The sequence below is a fragment of the Ovis aries genome, chromosome 6 (assembly GCF_016772045.2).
Source record: "Ovis aries strain OAR_USU_Benz2616 breed Rambouillet chromosome 6, ARS-UI_Ramb_v3.0, whole genome shotgun sequence".
Taxonomy (NCBI): domain Eukaryota; kingdom Metazoa; phylum Chordata; class Mammalia; order Artiodactyla; family Bovidae; genus Ovis; species Ovis aries.
In genome coordinates this window covers 85,046,065-85,064,936 of record NC_056059.1, presented here as the reverse complement: position 1 = coordinate 85,064,936, position 18,872 = coordinate 85,046,065, and the positions used below count along the sequence as shown (strand labels likewise).

The 18,872-nt window shown below is 37.7% G+C and overlaps 1 protein-coding gene and 1 non-coding gene across 3 annotated transcripts; both read left to right on the top strand.

Annotated features, from left to right (window-relative positions):
- The first annotated feature begins 2,737 nt into the window (after positions 1–2,737).
- On the top strand, positions 2,738–18,872 carry UGT2B7 (UDP glucuronosyltransferase 2 family, polypeptide B7). 2 transcript variants are annotated; one of them, XM_060416659.1, is made up of 6 exons: positions 2,738–3,241; positions 4,372–4,520; positions 10,749–10,880; positions 11,358–11,445; positions 14,627–14,846; positions 17,792–18,872. In XM_060416659.1, the coding sequence occupies exons 1-6, from the start codon at positions 2,764–2,766 to the stop codon at positions 18,066–18,068; spliced, it is 1,344 nt and encodes a 447-aa protein (XP_060272642.1). In that variant the 5' UTR covers positions 2,738–2,763; the 3' UTR covers positions 18,069–18,872.
- On the top strand, positions 7,525–7,596 carry TRNAS-GGA (transfer RNA serine (anticodon GGA)). The gene has a single exon. It is a non-coding gene; the product is annotated as a tRNA-Ser (tRNA).

Sequence of the window (18,872 nt, the reverse complement as noted above, 5' to 3'; positions counted from 1 at the left end):
TGATATCATTATAGAAAAAAGAAACATTGGATGTTCTCTGGCGGTGGGATGACATACTCAAAGTGCTGAAAGACAAAACTGTCAACCAAAAGTTCTGTATAAAGCAAACTACCTCTCAAAAAGGAGAGCAAAAAGATAGATATACCTCTCCCCTGCCTTGTCCTACCAAAAAAAAAAATCATTTCTGGGAAATCTGCCCTATAGGAAGAACTGAAGGGAATTCTTCAAACTGAAGAAAATAAACCTAGATTGCAATTCTAATCTCCACGTTAAAGCAAATGTGCTGATGAAGATACAAGACAGTGTAAGTGCATATATCGTCTCCTTCCTTCTCTTAATAAACATAAAAAGCAAGCATGTAAAAAATGTATATAACTCTGCTGCTTCTGCTATGTCACTTCAGTCATGTCCGACTCTATGTGACCCCATAGATGGCAGCCCACCAGGCTCCCCTGTCCCTGGGATTCTCAAGGCAAGAACACTAGAGTGGTTTGCCATTTCCTTCTCCAATGCATGAAAGTGAAAAGTGAAAGTGAAGTCCATCAGTCGTGTCCGACCCTTCACAACCCCATGGACCACAGCCCACCAGGCTCCTCCACCTATGGGATTTTCCAGGCAAGAGTACTGAAGTGGGGTGCCATTGCCTTCTCCGTTATATAACTCTAGTCCTAGGCATTTGACATATAGATAATATATTTGGGGGAGTCAGTGGTGTTATAGGCCCTGAGATGGCAGGGTTCAACAATGGCTTAGGTCCTTGGGGTCCAGGGTTCTGTAGCAGCAAAGCCTGGAGATGATGGGCCAAGATTCCAATTCTGGCCCTAGTGAAAGTCTCAGAGGAGCAGCAACATGTTCCCTGTGATGGCCTGTTAAAGCCACAGGTCAAATCCATGGTGTGGGATGCAGAGCCCGAGCAGTGTGGCCATAGTAATTGTTGATCAGAACCCTGACTAGGACCCAGGGTGAGGAACAGAGTAGCAGCACTTTGTCATTGCTGTTCACTCACTCAGTCATGTCCAACTAATTATGCAATCCAGTGAACAGCAAGCAACACTCCAGGTTTCTCTATCCTTCACTATTTCACAGAGTTTGCTTAAACTCAAGTCTATTAAATTGAGGATGCCATCCAACCATCTCATCCTCTGTCACCCTCTTCTCATCCTGCCCTCAATCTTTCCCAGCATCAGGGTCTTTTTTAATGAGTTGGCTATTCATTTCAGGTGGCCAAAATATTGGAGCTTCAGCTTCAGCCTCAGTTCTTCCAATGAATATTCAGGGTTGATTGCCTTTAGGATTGACTGGTTTGATCTCCTTGCTATTCAAGGGATCGCAAGAGTCTTCTCTAGTACCATAGTTTGAAAGCATCACTTTGAAGGCACTCAGCCTTCTTTATGGTCCAACTCTCACATCTGTACATGACAACTGGAAAAACCATAGCTTTGACTATATAGACCTTTGTCAGCAAAGTGATATCTCTGCTTTGGAATATGCTGTCTAGGTCTGTCATTACTTTTCTTCCAAGGAGCAAGTGTCTTTTAATTTCATGGCTGCAGTCACCATCCACAGTGATTTTTGAGCCCAAGAAATTAAATATCTGCCACTGTTTCTATTTTTCCCCATTTGCCATGAAATGATGGGACCAGATGCCATGATCTTAGTTTTTTTAATGTTGAGTTTTAAGCAGCACTTTACCCCAGCAATGCTAGGCTAAAACCATTCTGACTTTGGACCCAGAAATAGTGTGTAAAATAGCAGCAGCTCAACCTAGGTAATGGCCATTCAAAGCCACAACTAGGAATACAGTGTTAGGTCCAAAGAAATAGCAGCATTTCCCTAGTTATGGCCAGACAAAGCACTGACTTAGTACCAGGGGGCAAGGCACAGAGCAACAGTTCCAATCTCGTAGAGGTCAAAGCACTATGACATCTCATCCATGGCAAGCAGGGTACAGGAGTGATGGGGCCACAAGGCCAGGTCTCACCATAGTGACATTTTCAGCCTCAGGAAAGATCCAAAAGCAAGGACTCTGAGCAGCTCTGTCAAATGGAATCAGTGCTGGTGAAGACTGTGGAAGTCCTCAGCAGGTAAAATCTGCACAAGTCTATGATGGTAAGACTTACTAGGATTCTCTTGCTGTCCTTTTCCCCATGGGATGAAATCCCTTTGAAGGAATCTCTGCTGGTTCCAAGTTCCTCTGAACTAGAGGATAGGATAATGGAGGTAAAATCTTTCCAAGCTTTTCTGCACAGTCATCCTCAGGTTTTGCAATCTGCAGAGCTTCTGAAACTTCTTCATTGTAGTCCAGAACTTTCCCAAAGTAAATTACATTAGTTTATAAGTGTTCATTTATTTGTTTTTGTTGTTTTTGTAAGGTATACAAGGGTCAGAAATTCCTAAGTTTCCATCTTGTTGCTGTCTCCTTATCTCTAATTCCATGTCAAGGAGACTGCAGATAGGAGAAACTCTCATTTGCTTTTGTTTTTACACTAGTCTTCTCTCTTACACAATATAATTGATCTGTATGTGCAAGGTCTTTGCTTTTTTGATGTGTGACAGCATTGAGAAAACAATATTAAACACATTGTATAAACATGAACTATTCTACACTTTACCATTTCACTTGCTTTCCACAACTGCTGACTGCTCATACAAAGTCACTACTAGAGGTATAAGAGTTATAATTTAACATCCTGATCAATTTCTCCTTGGATATAAACATGAACGGTGGCAAAAGGATATAGTGATTTTTGAAAAGTTCTGCATATGAAAATGATGACTATGAAATGGCTCTCGTTTCTGCTGCTGCTACAGCTGACTTGCTACTTCAACTCTGGAAATTGCGGAAAGGTGCTGGTGTGGCCAGTGGAATATAGTCATTGGATAAACATAAAGACAATTCTTGATGAACTAGTCTCAAGGGGTCATGAGGTGACTGTTATGACATCTTCAGCTTCCATTTTTATTAATACCAGAAAAGAATTTGGTATCAAATTTGAGAATTTCCCTGTTTCTTTAACTAAAGATGATTTTGAGTATATCTTCAAGGATTTGCTTGATAAATGGACATATATGGAAAAAGATTCTTTTTTTTCATATTTCTCAGCATTGCAAAGTTTATTTTGGAAATATTCTGATGTGACCATGAAGATGTGTAAAGAAGCTGTTTCAAACAAGAAACTTATAACAAAACTACAGGAATCAAGCTTTGACATCCTTCTTGCAGATGCCATTGGACCCTGTGGTGAGCTGCTAGCTGAGATACTTAAAGTGCCTTTAGTGTACAGTCTCCGCTTCTCTCCTGGTTTTTCAATTGAAAAGTATAGTGGGGGCCTTTCACTCCCACCGTCCTACGTACCTGTTATTATGTCAGAATTAAGTGATCAAATGACATTCGTGGAGAGGGTAAAAAATATGATATATGTACTTTATTTTGACTTTTGGTTCCAGACATTTAATGAGAAGAAATGGAATCAATTTTACAGTGAAGTACTAGGTAAGTCATGTTTTTAATTGTTAGTGTGAAGTCCTAACTTTCCTAGTACCTTGGAAAATGAATTTGTATAAAGTCACAAAACTTTGTCTCATAAGTGCAATGACAAAATGAAAATATAAAATTATCTAATAAATATATAAAAATATTAAATTATAGAATAAGGTATAACCCTGTTGCCCATTACTTGTCGAGACACTCCAGGAAGTCATAAACCACAAATCTGAAGCACTTAGGTACTTTCCAAGCAGTTATATATCCATATAACTGAACTTCCTTTTTTAATGTAAAAAAAGTCACTAGAATCCTCATAAAATGTCTCAATAAAAGAAGACAGATAAATTGAAATACACAAATATCTGTAGCACAAGTATCTAGGTAGCATTTAGAATTTTATTTTTCTCTTTGTGTACCTCAGCTTCCGTATTTTGTTATGTTGTATTATATAGTGTGATATGATATGATATGATACAATATGATATTATATGCCATTGTTGTTGTTTAGTCATTAAGTTGGGTCCAACTGTTTGCAACCCCATGGACTGCAGCATGCCAGGCTCCTCCATCCATGGGACTCCGCAGGCAAGAATACTTGACTGGGTTGCCATTTCGTTCTCCAGGGTATTTTCCCAACTCAGAAGTTGAACCCATGACTCCTGCATTGTCAGGTGGATGCTTTACCACTGAGCCACCAGGGGAGTCATGTACTATACACGTACATGTTTATTTGCTTTACCAGATTACAGACACTTTCAAATATCTTTGACTATATCATTCCAAGCTCTTTTCAAAACAGTAGCTAATGTATTCACATGACAATATTATCATTTCATCTAAATCTTGGTTTTGTTTTGTTTTGTTTTGTTTGCTTTTCATTGTAGGAAGACAGACTACATTATCAGAGACAATGAGAAAAGCTGAAATGTGGCTCATTCGAACCTACTGGGATTTTCAATTTCCTCACCCACTACTACCAAATTTTGAATTTGTTGGAGGCCTTCACTGCAAACCTGCCAAACCCCTGCCTAAGGTTGCCTATTCCTTTTTATTTTCTTTTTTTTACATTGCATTTTTGATACTAATAATCTTACATTCTTTATTTAGAATGCTCAGTTACAATGAGAGAGATGTGGGATGCTAGATATTGTGACTTGCCAATTAGAAACTCATTTATTTATTTCTATAGCAACATAAGTATCTAAATTTCAGTATCAATACAGAATAAAGTGGGATCAGTGGGAGAATTTGAGAATGTGGCAGTAAAAATATGACCTTCATTATTCAGCACATTATAAAGAATGATATTTAGACGAATTATAAAATAAAAAGAATAATTTTTTAAATGACTAGCATATTCTAGAAATAAGTGCTAATATGCAGAGAAATGGTGTAGATACAGCTTCTGCCACCTGCCACTCTACTGGAAACATTGAATACCAATAAGTAAAAAAAAAAAATTGTGTGAAAATTGTTATAATAAGGGAAGACCACAATAATAAGGAAACATCCAGATGAATTATAGAAAGTGTCTGAAGCAGTATCTGAAGCACTGATATTAAGATTGAGATCTGAAGGATGTTCAGGAATAAGTAGAAGGGATAGGGCAGGTATGGAGGAAGACTCAAAAGGAAAGCTGGTAGTATTTTAATGACAGTACCAAAGAAGTCCAAGATTAGTTGAAATGTGAAGAGACTGAGTAAAGAGACAGATGATGATGACAGAGAGGTGAGTTAGAGACAAGTAACCAAGAAACAACCGACTGGTTCCAGATAGGAAAAGGAGTACATCAAGGCTGTATATTGTCACCCTGCTTATTTAACTTATGTGCAGAGTACATCATGAAAAATGCTGGGCTGGATGAAGCACATGCTGGAATCAAGATTGCTGGGAGAAATATCAATAACCTCAGATATGCAGCTGACACCACACTTATGGAAGAAAGGAAGAAGAACTAAAGAGCCTCTTGATGAGAGTCAAAGAGGAGAGTAAAAAGTTGGTTTAAAGCTCAACATTCGGAAAACTAAGATCATGGCATCTGGTCCCATCACATCATGGCAAATAGATGGGGAAACAGTGGCAGACTTTATTTGGGGCAGGGACGGGGGGGCTTCAAAATCACTGCAGATGGTGACTGCAGCCATGAAATTAAAAGATGCTTACTCCTTGGAAGAAAAGTTATGACCGGCCTAGACAGTATATTCAAAAGCAGAGACATTACTTTGTTAACAAAGTTCCGTCTAGTCAAGGTTTTTCCAGTAGTCATGTATAGATATGAGAGTCGAACTATAAAGAAAGCTGAGCACTGAAGAATTGATGCTTTTGAACTGTGGTGTTGGAGAAGATTCTTGAGAGTCCCTTGGACTGCAAGGAGATCCAACCAGTCCATCCTAAAGGAAATAAGTCCTGAATGTTCATTGGAAGGACTGATGTTGAAGTTGAAACTCCAATACTTTGGCCACCTGATGCGGAGAGCTGACTCATTTGAAAAGACCCTGATGCTGGAAAAGATTGAGGGCAGGAGGAGAAGCGGATGACAGAGGATGAGATGGTTGGATGACATCACCGACTCAATAGACACCCGTTTGGGTGGACTCCGGGAGTTGGTGATGGACAGGGAGGCCTGGCATGCTACAGTCTGTGGGGTCACAAAGAGTCGGACAGGACTGAGTAACTGAACTGACTGAAGCATCTAGTAGGAGCATTAGGAAGAAAACTAAACAGGTAAAAAGAAGGAGAGAGATGATCACATTACCAAAAAAATCACACACAGGATTTAGTCACTGGGTTGCCTTGTAAAGGGGCAAGAGTGTAAAGGGACACCATTTAGCAGTTTGTTGTGAATTACAGGCAACAATGATGCAAAACTAGACTATGATATTCATAGAGATATGACCACACTAATTCTTATAATAGAATCAACTTCATATTGATGTGGAGAAAAATATTTGTTAGTATGAAACAAACGCCTCTGGCACTTATTCAGTGAGTCAAAAGAAATATTAACTACAGTAATCATTTTCATTTTGTTGCTATTCCATACTGTCAATAACCCAATGTGTACCAGTCACTTGGATCTAATTTCTAAACTAAAGGAAACTGGTTTTCCAATGCATCAAGATTATATCAATATAATCTAGCAAAGTCCTAGGAAGTATATATCCCAAGGAGTTGTTTAAAAGTAAGTTTTTTAATTAAAAAATAAAAGTAATTAAATGGGTTAAAGCGTCTGCCTGCAATGCGGGAGACTCGGGTCCGATCCCTGGGTTGGGAAGATCCCCTGGAGAAGGAAATGGCAATCCACTCCAGTATTCTTGCCTGGAGAATCCCATGGACGGAGAAGCCTAGTAGGTTACAGTCCACAGGGTCGCAAAGAGTCAGACACGACTGAGCAACTTCACCACCATCAGCATCACCACATTTAATAAAATTTAAGTTAAAATATAATTTAAAACATTTAATTTAAAAGTTTTTAATGTTAAAATTTTTTTTAAGATTTGGCTATCAGATAACCAAGATGAAATGCTAAAATTCTTTTCAAAGGATTGCAGCTCTTCACCAGTGCTCTAGCTAAACAAGACCATTCTTCAACAATATAAACGTATGACTTAACAGTTTTTTACAGTCAAATTCAGCACTTCCTACATTTAAACATTTAAATCATATCAACATTTAAACCATTCTTCATTTGCAGTCCCAGGGTTTTACAATTTACAGATTAAAAAAGATCACTACGTTTATTAGGCCAACTGTTTTGTGTATACACCTACGCTAAAGAAAAGCTCAGTAAAGCTCCCTTTAGGAATGTGCATTTCAACATCATAGCTAAGAGAATGAGCACAGGAAAAATATAAACTGCATGTAGAAGAACCATAAATTCTGCACAGACCCTAAAGAGCAAATAATTTGCATCTCTTGAATCTGAAAACTTCCCATACTTTAAAATTACAAAGAATTCCTTATGAAGGTAAGCAAGAATCTAATCTGTCTTAAATTGATATGATCTCATTTAAATTGACTTAAGACACAAATGGATTTCCCTGGTGGCTCAGGGGTTAGAGTGTCTGCCTGGAATGCAGGAGACCAGGGTTCGATCCCTGGGTTGGGAAGATCCCCTGGAGAAGGAAATGGCAACCCACTCCAGTACTCTTGCCTGGAGAATCCCATGAAGGGAGGAGCCTGGTAGGCTACAGTTCAAAAGACTGAGCGACTTCACTTTCACTTTCAAGACGTAAATAGGAAGAAACAATCTTTAGCTAACTACTTTGTGATCTCTTAAGAGTTCCTTTTGTCTTCCCCTTGCTGGTGAAAAAATTAAATTGATATTTTTTTAAAAAATAAAGCTCAGTCTCCCTGTGAATTGCCAATCATTTGCAACTTTCATAGTATTCAAAGACTGAGATGCGATTAGTGAAGTTCTGTGCTAAAAAATCCTAATTTTTACACCCGTGGCAGATTCATGTTGGTGTATGGCAAAACCAATACAGTATTGTAAAGTAAAATTTAAAAAAAAAAAAAAAAGATTTTCCCATTCTAATTTCAGGAATAGTGTTAGTGTTATAGTAGTAGTAGTGATACTGTTTTATAGTGATATATAATACATAGATACATAATATATAGATAGTGATAGAGTATACCCAGGGACGGCGGAGCCTGGTGGGCTGCCGTCTATGGGGTCGCACAGAGTTGGACACAACTGAAGCGACGCAGCAGCAGCAGCAGCAGCAGCAATGATAGTGTTAGTAGGAGGGGAGGGAAGGGGGAGAGGAATAAGAAAAAAGAAAAGATTAATAGTAGGATAGTGATAACTAATTAATAGTAGCTGTTGTTATTAAGTTGAAAACAAGATTTAAATCCAAGTCAATGATTGTGAAGATTTCATTATATAAAGAAACTGTTCCATCAAACTCCTAACTTTTCCATTCATTATTAGAATCTCAGAAATTTTCTGTAATTTTTTATAAAGCCCACTTTACCATGATATATGATCTTTTTATTTTAAATTTATTTAAAGTGACAAAATAATTAGGAAACAATTCCAAGTGAATACAGCTTCTCCAGGAACTGTGTTTAGTTTGATGGTGACTACTCAAAAAGTGACCAGATCTCTGCTGCAGAAAGCCCTGAGGTGCTTCTCGCACTGTGGAAAAGGGAAACTGGCTCCCTGGGAAACTCAGTGAGGTAATGATGATGATGGTCCCTCAAAGCCATTTCACATAGCACATCCTACTGTGACATCAATTACACAAAATGAGTTTATGGCAAAGGATGTCATATGTAAACAAAACCAGCGATAGGGTTATTCAAATATGTGAGTACACAAGTACACATCTGGGTTATAAAAGATCTCATAGTATGACACTGTTGGATTATAAATAGTCCTCATCAGACTGTTTCACAGAAACTTCAAACTACAATGCCAGACTCCTCACTGTCACTGATAAGTAGTATATAGAGAGTTAGGAAAACTGTGACAAAGTTTAAAATAAGGATTATAGAGCTACAGAATGACAGACATGATTCTAATCATAATATTTTTTCAGTGCTAATAGCCATGGAAATGAAATGTGAATGAATATGCTAAAATAATTCTGCATGGAAAAAAACAATTTAGTGTAACTATAATAAAAAATAAGGGTGAGATAAATCCTGGAGTATAGCTTTTTTCCAAGAATCTATGTTAGTAATTAATAATATTGTAAATGAAGAGTCTGAGTCTAAGAGTAGTCTTAGTCTAAACAGCAATTGTTTAAAAGCATCTCCTCATCACTGTTGGCTAAGATGGTAAAGAATCCACCTGCAATGCTGGAGACCTGGGTTCAGTCCCTGGGTTGGGAAGACCCCTTGGAGGAGGGCATGGCAGACCACTCCAGTATTCTGGCCTGCAGAATTCCCATGGACAGAGAAGCCTGATGGGCTACAGTCCTTAGGATTGCAAAGAGTCTCATCACTACTGTGTACTGGCTCTATCTCACTTCTTGCTTGTACATACACACAAGTGCACAAATAAACACAATAGAAAAAATTGACCTCATATGACACATCTCCTTCCAAAGGACCTCGGAAATTAGGTCTGGTAGAAAAAATTAAAAAAAAAAAAAAACACCATTACTTAAAACATTACGGAGTTTCCTTAAAAAATAAATGTCCATATGATCCAGCAATTCCTCTTCTGGGCATATATCCAAAAAGAATTGAAATGAGGATCTCAATGAGTTATTTGCACACCATGAGCATGAGCACTATCCACTAGAGCCAAAGGAGTGAAGCAACTCAAGTGTCCGTCAACAGATAAATCCATAAACAAAATGTGGTATTTAGAAACAATAAAACATTATTCAGCCATTAAAAGTAAATATGACACATGGCACACCATGGGTGAACTTTAAATGAAATAAGACAGTCCAAAAAGTCAAATACCAAATAATTCAACTTATACAAGGTATCTAGACTAATCAAATTTGTAGAAACATAGAGAGCACTGAAGTTTGCCAGAGGCTGGAAAAGGAGGAAAATGGAGTTTCTTAGTGGGATCAGACTTTCAGTCTTTCAAGATGAAGACTTCTGGAGACGGGTTGCACAACATGAATATACTTAACACTACTGAATCATACGGGATTCCCTGGTAGCTCATCTGATAAAGAATCTGCCTGCAATGCAGGAGACAATCCAGGGTTCAATCCCTGGATCAGGAAGATCCCCCTGGAGAATGGAATGGCAACCCACTTCAGTATTCTTGCCTGGAGAATTCCATGGACAGAGGAACCTGGCAGGATACAGTCCATGGGGTCACAGTCAGACATGACTGAGTGACTAACACTTGACTAACACTTGACTTGACTTGACTGAATCGTTTAGGAGTGATTAAGATGGCAAATTTATCTTATGTGTATTTTACTACACTTTTTTAAAAGCCACTACTCTAATAATTCTTCAAAAGATTAGATTTTCTCTCCCTGGAAAATCCCATGGATGGAGGAGCCTGGTAGGCTGCAGTCCTTTGGGTCGCGAAGAGTCGGACACGACTGAGCGACTTCCTTTCACTTTTCACTTTCATGCATTGGAGAAGGACGTGGCAACCCACTTCAGTGTTCTTACCTGGAGAATCCCAGGGACAGGGGAGCCTGGTGGGTGGCTGTCTATGGGGTCGCACAGAGTCGGACACGACTGAAGCGACTTAGCAGCAGCAGCAGCAGGGACCCTTTAAGTAATGTGTGCTATGTTGTTGCTCTTTTGTGATGGAGCAAATTCTTTTTTATAGGAAATGGAAGAGTTTGTCCAGAGCTCGGGAGAAAATGGTATTGTGGTGTTTACTTTGGGGTCGATGATCACTAACATGACAGAAGAAAGAGCCAATACAATTGCATCAGCCCTTGCCCAGATTCCACAGAAGGTACATATAGTAATTTTAAAGTGTCAACTATTTAATGGGTCTCTTAAATAATTAAAAGATCTGATTACAAATATATCCTACAAGAAAAATAAACTATTATGATAGCTCCAACTTATCTCAAAATAAACGTGTAGATTATTAGTAATTTGCCACTAATATTTTGACAATAGAATCAAGACCATCTAACAATTTTTAAATAGTTATATTTGTCAAGGAAAATCTCATTTGTCTATGGCATCATGTGTGAAATCTGATCGCCAGCCATACTTGATTTAACATAACAATTAAGTATGTAAAATGTGTGCATACCTGTTCAGGCCAATGCATTAGTAGTTTTTACTTAAAATCTCTGATCCTTATTTCCTTATCTGTCATACACAAGACATTTATCTAGATGCCTTTAAACCTCTACAAAATTCTAATGCTAGAACTGTGAAATTTAAGTTATGGAATAAGGTATTTCCTTTACTCTAACAGGTGTTATGGAGATACAGTGGCAAAAAACCGGACACCTTAGGACCTAATACTCGGCTGTATGACTGGATCCCCCAGAATGACCTTCTTGGTGAGACTTGGTAGAACAAATATTGAAAACAAGAATAACAGCTGAGCAGACTGATAGTGCTTCAACATGAAACAAACTTATTGAGTATTTACTATTGAAAAACTCAAAAAGAAAAAGTTACTTCCTCATTGTTATTTCCAGCCTTAGGAGAAAAAAAAAAAAGAAAATATAAAAATTCTCATTTCATTACACACAATTAATTTCTTATGGCCCAAATCAAATATCTTTATTTTAACTGTAATTACTTTTCACAGTGAAATTTTAAATAACTTTGTGGATTGTTGTTCTGTCTCTGAACACTCTCTTTACACTTGTCTGCTCTATAGGGATATTTTATTTTATTTTTTATTCTTTTATTTTACTTTACAATACTGTATTCGTTTTGCCATACATCAACATGAATGCACCATGGGTGTATATGTGTTCCCAATCCTGAACCCCCCTCCCACCTCCCTCCCAGTACTATCTCTCTGGGCCATCCCAGTGCACCAGTGCCAAGTATCCTGTATCCTGCATCAAACCTAGACTGGCAATTCATTTCTTATATGATACTATACATGTTTCAATAATATTCTTCCAAATCATCCCACCCTCTCCCTCTCCCACAGAGTCCAAGAGACTATTCCATACATCTGTGTCTCTTCTGCTGTCTCACATACAGGGTTATCATTACCATCTTTCTAAATTCCATATATATGTGTTAGTATGTTGTATTGGTGTTTTTCTTTCTTTCTTACTTCACTCTGTATAATCATCTCCAGTTTCATCCATCTCATTCGAACTGATTCAAATGTATTCTTTTTAATGGCTGAGTAACACTCCATTGTGTATATGTACCACAGCTTTCTTATCCATTCATCTGCTGATGGACATCTAGGTTGCTTCCATGTCCTGGCTATTATAAACAGTGCTGCGATGAACATTGGGGTACATGTGTCTCTTTCAATTCTGGTTTCCTTGGTGTGTATGCCCAGCAGTGGGATTGCTGGGTCATAAGGCAGTTCTATTTCCAGTTTTTTAAGGAATCTCCACACTGTTCTCCACAGTGGTTGTATTAGTTTGCATTCCCACCAACAGTGTAAGAGGGTTCTCTTTTCTCCACACCCTCTCCAGCATTTATTGCTTGTAGAATTTTGGATCGCAGCCATTCTGACTGGGGTGAAATGGCACCTCATTGTGGTTTTGATTTGCATTTCTCTGATAATGAGTGATATTGAGCATTTTTTCATGTGTTTGTTAGCCATCTGTATGTCTTCTTTGGAGAAATGTCTATTTAGTTCTTTGGCCCATTTTTTGATTGGGTCATTTATTTTTCTGGAATTGAGCTGCAGGAGTTGCTTGTATATTTTTGAGATTAGTTGTTTGTCAGTTGCTTCATTTGCCATTATTTTCTCCCATTCCAAAGGCTGTCTTTTCACCTTGCTTCAACACACAGAAATCCCTTTCATTTCTATACACTAATAATGAGAAAGTAGAAAAAGAAATTAAGGAAACAATTCCATTCACCATTGCAATGAAAAGAATAAAATACTTAGGAGTATATCTACCTAAAGAAACTAAAGACCTATATATAGAAAACTATAAAACACTGATGAAAGAAATCAAAGAGGACACTAATAGATGGAGAAATATACCATGTTCATGGATTGGAAGAATCAATATAGTAAAAATGAGCATACTACCCAAAGCAATCTACAGATTCAATGCAATCCCTATCAAGCTACCAGCCATATTTTTCACAGAGCTAGAACAAATAATTTCACAATTTGTATGGAAATACAAAAAGCCTCAAATAGCCAAAGCAATCTTGAGAAAGAAGAATGGAACTGGAGGAATCAACATGCCTGACTTCAGACTCTACTACAAAGCCACAGTCATCAAGACAGTATAGTACTGGCACAAAGACAGAAATATAGATCAATGGAACAAAATAGAAAGCCCAGAGATAAATCCACACACCTATGGACACCTTATCTTCAACAAAGGAGGCAAGAATATACAATGGAGTAAAGATAATCTCTTTAAAAAGTGGTACTGGGAAAACTGGTCAACCACTTGCAAAACACTCTCCGACATAAATCACAGCAGGATCCTCTATGACCCACCTCACAGAATACTGGAAATAAAAGCAAAAATAAACAAATGGGATCTAATTAAAATTAAAAGCTTCTGCACAACAAAGGAATCTATAGGGATATTTTAAATGCTACTAAAACATAAGAGCTCATCTTTTATTACCAGTAGTTTTCTATTTTCTATAATAAATGCATAATATCATATATGAAATGAATCACCGGTCCAGGTTCGATGCATGATACTGGATGGTTAGGGCTGGTGCACTGAGTTGACCCAGAGGGATGGTACGGGGAGGGAGGAGGGAGGGGGGTTCAGGATAGGGAACACGTGTATACCTGTGGCAGATTCATGTTGATGTATGGCAAAACCAATACAATATTGTAAAATAATTAACTCCAATTAAAATAAATAAATTTTTAAAAAAGAAATAAAAAGAGGAACTGGGAAATATATATATATAATCTTATTTTATAACAGTGTCTTGTTGGTTACCTATTTTAAATATAGCATTGTGTACCTGTCAATCCAAATCCCCATCTGTCCCTCCCCACCCCACACTTCCCCCCTGATAAGAATGAATTCATTCTCTAAGTCTGTGAGTCTGTTCCTGTTAAAAAATAACTTCATTTGTATCACATTTTTCTTGAAAAATTACACATTTATGATAAAATATAGATTTTCCATCCTTGGGTTCCAGGACCACTAGTATTACTCTTCCTTTGGACTTGACACCCTTCCTATCAAACTAAATGTCTTCAAGATTTCTTTATAAACTATATTTCTGACATGCCCTCCCTGTTTGTTTTTTTTGATGTGATTGTTGTTCAGGCGGTTTCTTTTACCCAGATGTTCTTTCAATTTGTTTACCTGCTAATCTTGAATTTATGAAGTTCAAGTGACAAAGCTCTTTTTTTAGGAAGCCTTCACTTAACCTCTCCAGCAGAATTAGTGGATTCTTGCTCAGAGTTCTGATAGCAATTTAAATGAATTTTCCTTTGTATAATCATCTGTTATCTAAAATACACTGTTTCTTTCAGTGCCTTCTAGTATTCATTTTATTTCTGAGACTCAATTAATAATTTTACTGAAATTCATTCAATCCTAGGTCATCCAAAAACCAAAGCCTTTATAACTCATGGTGGAACCAACGGCATTTACGAGGCCATCTACCATGGAATCCCTATGGTGGGCATTCCTTTGTTTGCTGATCAACCTGATAACATCGCTCATATGAAGGCCAAGGGAACAGCTGTCAGCTTGGACTTCGAAAAAATGTCAACAAGAGATTTGCTTAATGCATTGAACGAAGTCATTAATAATCCTTCGTGAGTATATATATATGTATATGTACACGTGTATATATATATATTACTATATACTATTTCTAGAGAAGTTCTCTTGGGAAGACATGAGAGGCAGCAAGGGGCTGTCACGTGAAAACAGAGGATTAAGATTTGCTCAATGTTTTGAAAACAGTCAACAATAGCCTACTGTGTCACCTTAAGTTTTTTACATGGTTGTAGGGAAAAGGTTTGTCAAAGGCTCAAGGATGGTGGATAAATTTTGAAGGAACTTACTAGATTGTGAAGAATCCCTCAAAGGTAACAAGGATGAAGAGGAAGAACTGAGAACAAAGCTAAAGTAGGGAACCATGAATGCTATGAAAACTCATCTGCATACTTTCTTTCAGCATGTAAAATCCACAAATGTTTTAAATTCTTCTAAGATGGTTTAATTTTAATAAATCACCATGACATAATTCATCTCAAATTCCCATTACATTTGGACTTTCCAGGTAGATCAGAAAGTAAAGAATCTGCTTGCAATGCAGCAGACCTGGGTTCAATCCCTGGGTCAGGAAGATCCCCTGAAGAAGTGGATAGCAGCCCACTCCAATATTCTTGCCTGGAGAATTCCATGGACAGAGGAGCCTGGGGGGTTACAGTTGGTGGGGTCGCACAGAGTCAGACGACTGAACAACTAACACTTGCACTTTGCACTTCTTTATAGTCTTTCCCTATTGTATTACAAAAATATTTCTGAATCCCTGCCGTCTTCTCAAAAACACAGTGCTTCCACTGTGTTTTTTACAGAACAGGCCTTCAATCTTTCCTAGCATCAGGGTCTTTTCTAATCAGTCTGCCCTTCGTATCAGGTGGCCAAAGTATTGAAGCTGAAGCTTCAGCATCAGTCCTTCCAGTGAATATTCAGGGTTGATGTCCTTTAAGATTGGCTGGCTTGATCTCCTTGCAGTACAAGGGACTCTCAAGAGTCTCCTCCAGCACCACAATTCAAAAACATAAATTTTTTGGCCTTCAGTCTTCTTTATGGTCCAACTCTCACACTTGTACATGACTATGGAAAAAACATAGCTTTTACTACACAGACCTTTGTTGGCAAAGTGATGTCTTCGCTTTTTAAAATGCTGTCGAAGTTTGTCATAGCTTTTCTTCCAAGGAGCAAACATCTTTTAATTTTGTGGTTGCAGTCACCATCCACAGTGAATTTGAAGCCCAAGAAAATAAAATCTGCCTTTTTTAAGTCACTGCTTTCACTTTGTCCCCTTCTATTTGCCTTGAAGTGATGGGCCCTGGTGCCATGATCTTAGTTTCTTGAGTGTTGAGTTTTAAATCAGCTTTTTCACTCTCCTCTTTTACCCTCATGAAGAGGCTCTTATTTCCTCTTCTCTTTCTGCCCTTAGAGTGGTAACCTCATCTGCATATATGAAGTTGTTGATGTTTCTCCTGACAATCTTGATTCCAGCTTGTAATTCATCTAGTCTGTCAGTTTACATGATATTCTCAGCATAGAAGTTAAAAAAGCAGGGTGACAATATAGAGCCTTGAGATACTCCTTTCCCAGTTTTGAAGTAGTCCATTTTTCCATGTCTGGTTCTAACTATTGCTTACTGATCTGCATACAGGTTTCTTAGGAGATAGTAAGGTAGTCTGGTACTCCCATCTCTTTAAGAATTTTGCATTTTGTTGTGATCCACACAGTCAAAGCCTTTAGCGTAGTCAATTAAGTAGAACTAGATGTTCTTCTGGAATTCACTTGCTTTCTCCGTGATAAAGCAAATGTTGGCAATTTGATCTCTGGTTCCTCTATCTTTTCTAAACCCAGATTGTACATCTGGAAGTCTTGGTTCACATTGCTGAAGTCCAGCTTCAGTTGGATTTTGGTTATAACCTTGCTAATATGTGAAACAAGCACAGCTGTATGGTAGTTTGAACATTCTTTGGCATTTCCCTTCTTTGGAATTGGAATGAAAACTGACTTTTTCTGTCCTGTGGCCACTGCTGAGTTTCCCAAATCTATTGACATATTGAGTGCAGCACTTTAACAGCATCATCTTTTAGGATTTTAAATAGTTCAGCTGAAATTCTATTATCTCCACTAGCTTTATTCATAGTAATGCTTCCTAAAGCCCACCTGATTTCACATTCCAGGCTCCCTGTAGCCTTTTCCTCTCCAGGGGATCTTCCCAACCCAGGGATCAAACCCAGGTCTCTCACTTTGCAGGCAGATTCTTTACCAGCTGAGCCACATGGGAAGCCCAAGAATACTGGAGTGGGTCAAATACTGGAATGGGTAGCCTATCCCTTCTCCAGAGGATCTTCCCGACCCAGGAATCGAACCAGGGCAGACTCTTTACCAACTGAGCTATGAGGGAAGCCCAAGAATACCCCTAAGAATCAATGTATTATTCCTCCAGATAATCAGAAAAGATACTATTCCTAACATTCCATTTGACAATGAAAAAAGCAGGCAGAGTTAAGATTCAAACCAAGGCACTTCACTTCCACACTTCTAAATATTACTCCACTAATATGATGTCAACATCAACTCCTGACCAGCACTGCCTGGACATGTCCCTGAATCTCATCATGGATATGTCTCCTATTTCTGGATTATCATAGTATTTTAAAATCTACCCACCGAATCTATTACCAACTCCTTACTGGATAGTTCAAACTTTGAACACTCAAAATATGTATTTCCTTTCTCTTTTCTGGCCTTTGGGATTTAAATCATTCATTCCTTAAGTTACAAATACTTCTCTTTTCAATTTTCTTTTTTCATAGATTGAAATCCTATGTATTTTATAAATCGTATTACATAAGCTAAGGTCTCTAATCAACTCTGAGGGAAATAATCTGTATTTCTTCCACTCTATGAAGCATTCAATTTTACCATCTGTAAGAAAATGTGACATACTTATCTTTTCTAGTTCATTCTATAAACTGATGTCTATTTGATTTTTCTTCAGATACAAAGAGAATGTGATGTGGTTATCAACCATTCAACATGATCAGCCTATGAAGCCTCTTGACAGAGCAGTCTTCTGGATTGAGTTTGTCATGCGCCACAAAGGAGCTAAGCACCTGCGGCCAGCCGCCCACGACTTCACCTGGTACCAGTACCACTCTCTGGATGTGATTGGGTTCCTGCTAGCATGTGTGGCAACTGCTGCATTTGTCCTCACAAAATGTTATCTATTTTGTTACCGAAAGTTTCTTAAAACAGGAAAGAAGAAGAGGGAGTAGCTGGATGTGAGGCCTGAAGCAAATATGCCCCATAGCTGGAACTCTTCTAGCTAATTCCAACAGGAAGGAATTAAGGCTCCCATCCTCCTGTGACAAAATGGCTGGTCTCAGTTTAGCACCTCAGATCAGAATTAGTTTTTAAGGGATTTTCTGTGCTTAAGAGTAGAAATCTGACATGCCAGAGGAAGTTAAATAAAAATAAAACTCTATGACTATATATTGAAATTCATAGTTTTATTTTATTAATTTTGATTTTAATTCAAAGATTATACAAAAAATTATTGAATATAACAATGTTTCACATATTGTGCACAGCAACAAGTTTATGCATAGTATCCATGTTATTTTGTAGATATCCAGAATATTTTAATTTCATTTTGATGCAGAATTTTATAGTTTTATCTTGCTACAGAAACTGTACAATAATCAGAATTGTGTTGATTCACCTTTTTGTTTCATTTGTGAGACCAGTAACACTTCTTGCTTTTTAACTGTGCATCCAGCCTCACCATTACTTCTTACCTAAAGCCATGATGTAACATTTGCCTTCATCCAGTTTAACTCATTTTCCAGTGGAATGCTTGTGGAATTAGAAACATAGATTCTGCTACCTGGTTCCTATTGAAAAAAATTTAAAAAAAACTGAGATATTTGGGAAAATCTTTGATATTTTGACCTAATTATTTTTTCCTCATCATCTTTAAAAATAATCACCTTATCTCTTTTGCTTCGATATTCAGCCTTCAATAATGGATGTAAGTCTCAACTGTATATTAAGATAATATAATAAATGGTCTTACTGAA